A 10,561-nucleotide genomic window follows, 5' to 3' on the forward strand; every position below is an offset into this window, starting at 1 on the left:
AAATTTTAGTTTTAAATACTAGTCAGTTTTTGTTAAAGTGAACTACACGTAAATGGTATAGAGAAGAGGAAACTTCCAGAAGGCTTATCGCTCTGCTTCACCATTCCTCTGTCTAACCATGTGATCCTGGGTAAAGATCCTGGGTAATTAGGGGACGTAACAGTTTGGACCAAGATGGAGAAGAATTGTAAGTAATGCAGATACCCTTTTAACTCTATAAAGTTTTTAAAATGTGTTCAGCTTTTGTCTTCTAATTTGAGGGGAAATGTTAGAATCTACAGGAAAGATAGTTGAGCCTGATATGTAGGAAAGATTCAATGCCTCACTAAACCCTCAGGAAGACTAACTGGGGAGATCATTGTAAAACGGCTGGATCAGGTACATTTCAAGAAAAGAAATTTTATTACTTTTAGTTGAAGATAAGGGCTCCAACTTAACTGACAAAATACTTTTAAGCCCTTCAGAGACCATTCTTCAATGACAAGAATGCCTTGTGAAGGATGGGTCTGTGTCCATCTTATTCACCAATACAGCATTGGTTCCTGATGGTGTCTCACACAAAACAAGTGCTTAACACATTTATAGAAGCTTCTATCATACTCAGTGTGAAAATTTTATTCTTTAGTAAACATATTCCTCAGATAATGCTGCTTACGCCATGTGCTTAGCAAATCCCTTTCCCCAAGATATTAAAAACTGAACCCAAATTCATGAAAATTATTGTAAACTCTGAATTAATATTTTTAAGTGACTGTTCTTGCTACCGTCTTTCTAAATTATCAACATCTTTCTAATACCTATATGCCAGGGATTTTAAAAAATGATATGTCATTTAATCCTCACAAAACCTCTACAGTATATATTATTCCCATTTTAAAAATAAGGAAACTAAACCTAGTTAAATCAAGTAATCATAACTAGTAAGAAAGGTACCAGAATTTGAACTCAGATATGGCAAAATCCAGGGCCAATGTTCTTTCTATGCATTAACACAGCCTCTTCTCCAAAAAGATCTTGGACGGCTGAACAATGCGGAGTGCAGATACTAGAGCTGTCCCTTGGCATACGTGGAAGACTGGTCCCAGGACTCCCCCACAGATACCAAAAGCCTAGGAAGCTCCAGTCCCTTGAATAAAATGGCACGGTATTCGCATATAACCTAAATACATCCTCACGTATACTTTATATCATCTCTAGATTACCTATAATACCTAATACAATGTAAATGCTTTATAAATAGCTATACTGTATTGTGTAGGGAATGATGACAAGAAAACAAAGCCTGTATGTGTTCAGAACAGACACAGCCATCCTAGGCCTAACTACATAACACGTCAGCAACAACGGTAACTTTTTTCCTGAATATTTTCAATCCATGGATGCAGAACCCTCAAGAAGGGTTGACTGTCATTCCTCTCCTCTCAGATACATACTCTTGACAACTATCTTCCATCCTAATTAAAAGTATTAGCTTCAACAGGAAGTGAGCTCTTGAATATAACATATTCAAAAGCATAAATGTAATACTTCTTTCATCTTCCATTCACGACTCAGTTTCACTTGTATAACCCTTTGACAGAAACCATCTACATTATTGAAAGAACACTGATATAAGTATCATGACACCTGTATTCTAAGGTAACTCAACCTCTAATTAGCTGAATGCCATTTCACACATTGCTTTCCATCTCTGGGCTCAGTTTTTATGAAGTGAAGGAGCTGGATTAGGGAAGCTACCTTAATTTCAAAATCCTACGCTTCTTTTAATATAGAGTAGATATTTAAAGGTATATTTACAATTTTTTTTTTTTTAAAGATTTTATTGGGGAAGGGGAACAGGACTTTGTTGGGGAACAGTGTGTCCTTCCAGGACTCTTTTCCAAGTCAAGTTGTTGTTCTTTTAGTCTTAGTTGTGGAGGGCGCAGCTCAGCTCCAGGTCCAGTTGCCGTTGCTAGTTGCAGGGGGCACAGCCCACCATCCCTTGCGGGAGTCGAACCAGCAACCTTGTGGTTGAGAGGACCCGCTCCAACCCAGCCATCTGGGAGCTCAGCGGCAGCTCAGCTCAAGGTGCCATGTTCAATCTTTAGTTGCAGGGGGCGGAGCCCACCATCCCTTGAGGGACTCGAGGAATCGAACTGGCAGCCTTGTGGTTGAGAGCCCACACTCCAACCAACTGAGCCATCCAGGAGGCAGCTCAGCTCAAGGTGCCCTGTTCAATCTTAGTTGCAGGGGGCGGAGCCCACTTGCGGAACTCGAGGAGTTGAACTGGCAACCTTGTGGTTGAGAGCCCACTGGCCCATGTGGGAATCGAACCGACAGCCTTCGGAGTTAGGAGCATGGAGCTCCAACCACCTGAGCCACCAGGCTGGCCCACAAAATTTTTAAAATAGTAACTATTCAGTATTTCAAATTAACGAGACTGGCAAAAAAGACAACTTATGAAAAAGATTGCTTTATGACATCACCGAATGTCAGAAAACCCAACTTTAGTCCAAGTTTTGCTATTCCTTCTTCTGAATCATATTAAGCACCTACAGTGCACAAGACATTGCCTTAGGCATTTTGGACACAAGGGAAAATAAAAAAGGTAAGTCCTCATTCGCGTGGTGCATGTACTCTAATGAAGGAAGATAGGTAATAAACAAGTAAATAACAAGAAAACTATCAACTAATTCTAAGAGCGTATGGTAGGTAGAATTCTAAGATGGCCCCCCAAATCCCCACCCCTATTGCACACGTACCTTCTCTGTTATTCAATCAAACCCTAACCTAGGTGCTGCCGTGAAGATACTCTGCAGATATACTTAAGGTCCCAAATCAGCTGACTTTAAGAAAAGGAGATGATCCTCAGTAGGCCTGACTTAATCAGATGAGTTCTTAATAGGGACTGGGCACTTCTCGTCAAGCACGAGAGGGTTCCACGGGACAGAGACTCCATTTACGGCTTTGCAGATGGAAGGAGCCATGTGGCAAGGGCTGTGAGGGGCCCCTGGCTGACAGCAAGCAAGGAAACAGGAACTTCGTCCTACCATAGCAAAGACTGGGGGCCTGCCACCACTACGTGACTTTGGAAGAGAACACAGGCCTCTAATAAGAACCAAGTTTGACCAACACCTTGACCTTAGCTTTCGGAGACTGAGCGGAGAACACAACGAGATTTTAGTCTCGCTTTTTCTACATTAGTCTCACTAAGGAATTGGTGCTAATCTTTATCCAGTATGGTAAGGGAATAGTCTCTGAATAACTTTGAGTGTCCCACATTACTGTTATCCCACAACAACAATACTGATGGAGACAGCTAACAGCTATTCCTAGGCACCACGTAATATTCTAAGACACACATACGGACATGTGTGCGTGCACACATACACACATCTTTAATCTTCACAACTACCCTGGGAAGTAGATATTATGCAGATTTGGAGTAACAGAGCCTGTTGAACCCAGAAATAGTATCTAGTGCTACAGCTCTGTCTTTTAACCTTTAGAGCTCTGTATCACAGGCTTTCTGTAGTTTTAAACACTTTATGAAAAGGGTGTCTCCGTCCAGCAGGTTTAGACTTCCTGACTGATCGGAGTCTCATTTGAAAACAGAACTCCCACTTATGCACAATCACAAAATTGTCTGTGTAACACCATTTACTATCTGTCCAAAAGTGGCTTGGGATATTATTGTTTAACACACATGAACCAATTATACATGTGCGAAACAACAGTAACAGGAAACAGGACGGCAGGGTGGTGTCAGTATTGCTGGAACATAGCATACAAGGTGTGGTAGCAGACAGTTCAGCTAGAAAGGTAGGGGCCAGGTCACAGAAGGATGCCTGGACTTTAGTCTGCAGATGGCTAAGATTATCAAAGGGTTTTCAGAAGTGAAATGTCAGAGCACTCTGGCAGTGGGGTAAAGACTGGATGCAACTGGGTTGATAAAGCAGGCACACCAGTCAGCAGGGGTAGTGATGTGTGAGGTGACATCTAGAAGACGTGGGCAGTGGATCGGGCCCAGAGGGGTGAGAATAGCCAAGACTCTCATGTTTTAGCTTGAGTGCTCTGGGTGGGGGGGTGCTCATGCCCCAACTGAGAAAAGAATATAGAAAATGGCTCTGGAAAACCTAGACTCATCCAACTTTAAAATCTTCTTTTCCCTCCCTCACGGTATCTCATTGTAGATGGAAAAAACAGAGAATGACAGGCATTAAATCCCCCAAGGAGGCACCAGCACTTGAGCCCAAGTCACCTGTTGCCTAGTCTTATGCTCCTCCCATTAATGGTAATGACTCTTAATAAGTTTTACTGTGTAGATTGTATGAACACATGAATAGAAATCAGAAAATTTAAAACTAGAGCATTTCCCTTCTGTATATTAACACATTAACAGTTAGGGCAGTATTTTTACAAAATGAATTTTAAATACTCACTTCAAATTCTTTCACAAAATAACGGGTTTCGCCTTGAACAACTGGCCTGTGATCTAAAAGCCTTGAATGAATTTCTCCAAGATCTATAACAACAAAATGAAATTCAAGGTTAATCCACGCTAAGAGGCACGACCTCAAGCTTGTTTTATCTGTCCCATTTCCCATGAATATGAAGGTTAAAATCTAGTTTAGACTATAGCTTAAGAGGAAATCTCATCCGCTGCCAGTAAACCATACAAGTACTTTTGAGAGCAATTTGGTAATAGCTCATAAAGCTGAAGACATGCATACCTAGCAATTTCGTGCCTATGTATGTGCTCTAGAAAAACCTCTCGTGCAAATGAGAGATACTTATAAATGTTTACTACAGCAGTAGTACCATGTCAAGAGAAAAAAAAGGGTACCACCTAAATATACTCATAGGATGGAATACCATAAATCAGTAGTAAAATGAATACACTAGAGTTATGTTAACATGAAAAAATCCCACAAATATAATGTTGAACAAAAAAAAGTTTCAGAAGGATAAAGCTATTTACATAGACTAAAAATATGCAAAATGATACTTTCTTTTGAGATATACAGAAGCAATGAAACTATAAAGAAATGTATGAGAACAATAAATACCAAATTCAAGACAGTGGTTACCTTTAGAGGAGGGAGAGTGATACAATTAGAGCAAGATACACACAGCAGTATTTCAATGTTTATTTATTAAAATGAACGATGAGTGTTCATTGTAAATCTCCATACTTTTTGATAGGTCTAAAAAAGTCATAAAAAGTGTGAATTTCAACTGTTTTTGGTGAGTCATTCTATTCATTCTATTTAGTAACAACTATAGTTTAAGAGGTAAACCTCAAAATTTCTAGAAGAATTAAATCTCCAAATAAGAACATGTGCCATTCATGTTCACTCATTGGTATCTGTTCCTCATATTTCTGGTTTGCAGACATGCAATGGGGCAAATTTCAATTCTCTATTTTAATGAGTTTTATTAGGATACACGTTGGGAAGTACGCAAGGAAAAAACCATAAATAAAGGTACTATTTTTGCGTAAATCTTTCAATGGTTCATTACCCAGAACAGTTCTCTAAGAAGATAAAAGAGTTCGTTTTTTAAAAAATTATGCCTAGTTAAGTTTGGGAAACATTAGATAAAATCAAGTTAGATGGATTCCTTAACCTCTGGTCTTTTGGGACCCTATAGTATACTGACAGGATTTATGAATGAATGCCCACGTGAGGGCTATATTATGCAGGAATTTATGGACCTTATTTGCAAAAAGTTATTTATTCACATCTCAGTGAACACCAGTGTCTCTGAAACACAACGGCCTAAGAGGCTCAAGTCCAGGGCTCCTTAGAAAGCACACAAGGTCCTCCAGAGTCTGGCTCCAGCCTCATGTCCCCACGTGACAGCACTCTGAACAACCTGCAGCTTTCCAAACACACCACACTGCCTCATGCATCCTTACCACAGTTCCAACTATTGCCACCACCGGGAACATTCCCCAACTCCCTAATCCCGGCTCTTCCTCCGAAACTGTTCAGATGTCACACTTCCTCCAAAGTGTCATTCATTCTATCCCTACTTTATGCTCCCAAAGCACCCAGGGCACATACGCGTAGTTCCATCATACCACTTACTATATTGCCCTGAAATTATCTCTCTTCTCTAGTATCACAGAGACCAAATTATTTATAATATCCACAGTGGGTATATGAGTTAACAGGTATTTTTCCATATAAGAAGCCATTAAGCTTTGTTGATTTTGGGAGATCTGTTTCTGTGGCTTGATTTAAAGGGAATTTATTTAGCCTTTGGAGAGAATTCGATTCTGTTTAGATGTGGATAATGATCACTTCTACAGCCTTGCATGTGCTCCAGAGTTTAAGACAGGAAAAATTTGGGGGTGGGGTGAGGGAAAGAGTCTGAAATGCACATTACCATAGAAGTTAAGCCACTAACTAGTTTTGTTATAACATTATACCAACAAAACAAGTACATTATAATAATTCAGAGTTTGTAGGCGTCCCAAGGATTACAAATAAATTCTCTACAAATAATGGGAACGTAAGCTACAGATTTTCCCATAAATCCAACCCTGGCTTTGCTACATGCAAATCATTCTTTTGTTGTATGACATACAAAAGATATATATGCATATAACCTTTTGTTCTCTAAAAGTTCATGCTCTACTGAGTTAGACAAATATCCCATCACACAAATAGAGATAAGCCCTTTATTGGAAGGTCAATATGCTGTGTGGCTCCAGAACAAAGAGGAACACAGCAAACTGCAGATCGCTCACTGCCTAATAAAAGCATTTTCCCCTGGCCCTGAATTTGGAGGCCTTTAATACAATACATGGATTTTTGCATATCCTAAGGAACAATTTACTGCATAGCAATTATTCCCTAAGATAAGCCCAGTGTTGCCATACAGATGTCATTCTTCCTCACCACTTCTCAGACCCGCCCCTTTCCCATCCTGGCTTGTCACTCCGCCTTCAGCTACAGCCATACCTCTCTCTAACCCACTCTGCATAGAGTCAATTCTCATCACTTGCAGTAGTTATGTTTATAAAGTTGCCTTGAACATTGAACTAATGAATATTGTACTGCTCCTAAAGCAAATATAAGGTTAGGTTCCTGCAAACTTCTGGTCACATTTTTTGTCAACCAAGATGCTATTTGTGTCATTTAGGTTTATTTAACCAAGATGCTTGTAAAGCATACCAGTGTTAGTGTTGAAAATCTGCTTTTCCAATATCACTTTTTCCTGTACAACCCTTAGCAGGAATTTTTAAAGTTCTGTAGAACCTACTTTACCTGCTAGTCTAACAGTTTTCACACTGTCCCACCTCTGAAAGTGCCAGCCAGCACTAGCCCAGAAGGGTTGAACATTTTCCTGACCCTTGGTAACTGACCATAAATTTATTTGGCTTTTACCTTTACAACAGTGCTATCCACTACTTGTTCTCCATCGGTCATCATCTCATACATCCACAAATTTAGCTGCTTTTTCATTGCTCCATCACACTAAATGTTACGTTGGCACTTTCCAGAGTGGCCTCACAAACAGATTGGTGAATTTCCTTCTTTTTTCTGGACTGTTGATTAACATCAAACTCATGCCCCCCAAAACTTCTCTGACAGGGATATTTTCTCTGTAAGGCACATCACAGCCTTCTTGTGCTTAGGAATACTTCAGCACTACACCTGGGGACCATTTTAAACAGCAAAGTCAGCAATAAAAAGCACAAAAATCTGGAAAATGTGGCCCTAAATAGAAAGCAAAAGGGACACTTGTTCACAGTATGAGAGCTGAAATAAACAGCAGAGTGTTGCCTTGTTCAATCTCAGGTACGAATGTGAGCATAGGGCAACTCAAATTTTTCTCTGCTCTGCATATGTGGGAATGACTGTGAAAGAACCGCCAATACTGATTTTGGAATTATAAATTTATCTTAGCAAGCAGGCAAATTCACAAATAAGCAATCTGCATGATGAGGACCAACTACAATCTGCCTGAGTGCTCTACTTAAGATACGAATCTAACTACACGATTCTTGAGCTTATTATTGTTGGCTAGTTTCCTACCATTAAAGAAAAAGTCCAATCTCCTCAAAAAGGCAAGATCTTCTATGGTCTGATTTCCACCAAACTTGACCTCTCTCTGAGTTACACGTTAGCAATATGTGTACTTTCCAAAAATACCATGCTGTTTCAGCCCCCCCATGCCTTTGCTCATGCTGTTCCAACATAAATCCAAAACACCCTTGCCCTCTTTTCTTAACTGCTAATACTTTATTCCTCAAGACTCAGATCAAATACACCATCCTCCAGGGAGCCGCCGGATTTCCCAGTCTCCGCCTTCTAACACCTACCCATGGGCCAGAAACCCTCAAAGACCCAGGGCATCAATATTGAAATCATTTATTTATGTCTCTCTTTCATTGGACTCTGGCAATAAAAACCAATTAAGTATCTGTTCACAACTGACAGTCTTCAAATAAGATGAACTAAAAATCGATTTTTCTGAAAGAAAATGAATGATTCCATTAAAAAAGCCAAGGACATTCTAGACAAACTTACCCTGAATTATCTTTTTTTTTAAAGTTTTTGATAAAAATAAAAAACTTTTGTACATCAGAAGATATGATCAACAGGGTGAAAAGACAAGCCATGGAATGGGAGAAAATATATGCAAATCATGTATCTGAAAAGGAGTTAATATCCAGAATATATAAAGAACTCCTACAATTCAACAACAACAAGCTATCTAATTTAAAAATGAACTTGAATAGACATTTCTTCAAAGAAGCTATACAAGTGGCCAAGAAGCACATAAAAACATGCTGAACATCACTGTTCAGTAGGGAAATGCAAACCAAAACTACAAGATACCTCATACCGATTGGGAGAGCCATTACCAAAGAAATGGAAAATAACAAGTATTGGTAAGGACGTGGAAAAACTGGAACCCTTGTTTGTGCCGTTAGTAAGAATGTAAAATGGTGCAGCCTCTATGGAAAACAGCATGATTACTCAAAAATTGAAAAACAGAATTATCTTTGATCCAGCAATTCCATTTCTGAGTAGACAGCCCCCAAAACTGAAGCAGCGACTCAGATATTTGCAGCCCCATGTTCACAGCAGCATTACTTACAATAACCGAAAAGTGGGAGCAACACAAGTGTTCATCCACAGATGAATGGATACACAATACGTGGTGTGTATACACACACAGTGGAGTGTCATTTAGCTTTAAAAAAGAAATTCTGATGCCTACAACATCCATGAACCCTGAGCACATTATGTTAAGTGAAAAAGCCAATCACAAGGATACACACTAAATGGCAACATTTACGTAAAGTACCTAAGTAGCCCAAGTGAGAGACAAAAGAGGTGGCTCCGCGGGCTGCGCCCCCGCGGAGGTGGGGCTGGCGGGGGGGGGATGGGGTCAGGAGGCTGGAGCCCAGCAGGTGCGGTGCCTGAGGGAGACGCGGCCGCAGGCAGCACGGCCGCCGTGCGCGCGAGGGCTCGGACCGAGTCCGGGCCGGGAGGTCAGAGCCCCGGGCGGCGCGAAGCAGCAGGCCCGCGGGCGTCCCTGTGTCACCCCGTGCACTCCTCGCACGACCCAAGGGCAGACTCACGGTCAGAACGCGGGGAACGCCAACGGCCTAAGGTCACACAGCGGCTAAGCGACCTGCCTGGGGGCGCAGGCCTCCCACCCCCAACCTGGGCTCTCGGCGTCACGCGGCGGTCGCGAGGCCACATCCACGGGGGTCCGCGGCGGGGGCCCCGGGTGTGTGTGGGGGGGGACAGGAGGCGGCCGGAGACTCTCGTCTGCGGGGTTTTGTTCTGTTCTGAGGAAGAGGGACCGGCTTCGGCTGTAGTTAGTACTAGGAGGCACCGGGACCAGCACCGGGCACGAAACCCCCACCCCCACAAGCACGAGGCCGCCGGGGGGGGGGGGCGGCCGGGGGCGCGGCCCCGGGTCAGAGGCGCCGCCTGGGAGCTGGGGCTGCGCTGGGGTCCCCAGGGCGATAGCCCTGCCACTCCGTACCCTTGATAATGAGGTGCGCTGGCGAGCCCGCAGTCCCTAGGGAGTCCCTCTTCTTGCCGCCGCCGCCCGCGGCGGCCTCGCCACCCACCGAGGTCTCCGTCCCTCCGCCACTCATCCCGACCAGCTCCGCCCACCCGCCGCCGCGGTGCGCCTGCGTAAACTTGCTGTGCCCGCCTTTCTGGCGCGGCTTTTTGCGTCATCAACGGGCGTCGGAAAAAGCTGAGTCTAGCACCCGGCGGTTCCTTTAAGGTCCCGGTAGTGTAGCTAAGGGATGTGACCGTGAAGAAGCCGATGTCGCCATGCTGGATTCGGGCAGATGCTGCGGGAACAGGAAGATGCGTGCAAGTTAGAGCTAAACGATTATTCCCCCTAAATCTGCTGGGATTTATTGTGCTTTAGAGAGAAGGGAGACAGTCTCCGAATAATGTTAGTAATAGTAATATATTATCTGCCAATACTTTATGAGGTATTTTGACGAGCATTGCCACATTTGGTCACCATTGCAACCCGGAGGAACAGTTTCATCATTTCTTTATAACAAGTGAAGAAACGGTTAGAGGTTAAG

At 42.5% G+C, this 10,561-nt stretch overlaps 1 protein-coding gene across 4 annotated transcripts in view; it reads right to left on the bottom strand.

Annotated features, from left to right (window-relative positions):
• Positions 1-10,315, bottom strand: part of BLOC1S5 (biogenesis of lysosomal organelles complex 1 subunit 5) — a 123,889-nt gene extending 113,574 nt beyond the window's left edge. For 3 of the 4 annotated variants that reach the window (XR_013993782.1, XR_013993783.1, XM_081056155.1), the window contains exons 1-2: positions 9,997-10,315; positions 4,422-4,504 (exon numbers count right to left, since the gene is read on the bottom strand). Coding sequence is in view for 1 of the 4 variants with exons in the window: in XM_081056155.1 (XP_080912281.1) it covers positions 4,422-4,504; positions 9,997-10,111 (198 nt within the window). In the remaining 3 variants the exon portion in view is untranslated. The remainder of the gene's footprint in view (positions 1-4,421; positions 4,505-9,996) is intronic. The other variant, XR_013993784.1, reaches the window with a different exon arrangement.
• Between the last annotated feature and the right edge of the window lie 246 nt (positions 10,316-10,561).

The sequence above is a fragment of the Rhinolophus hipposideros genome (genome assembly GCF_964194185.1).
Source record: "Rhinolophus hipposideros genome assembly, chromosome: 8".
In the NCBI taxonomy this organism is placed as follows: domain Eukaryota; kingdom Metazoa; phylum Chordata; class Mammalia; order Chiroptera; family Rhinolophidae; genus Rhinolophus; species Rhinolophus hipposideros.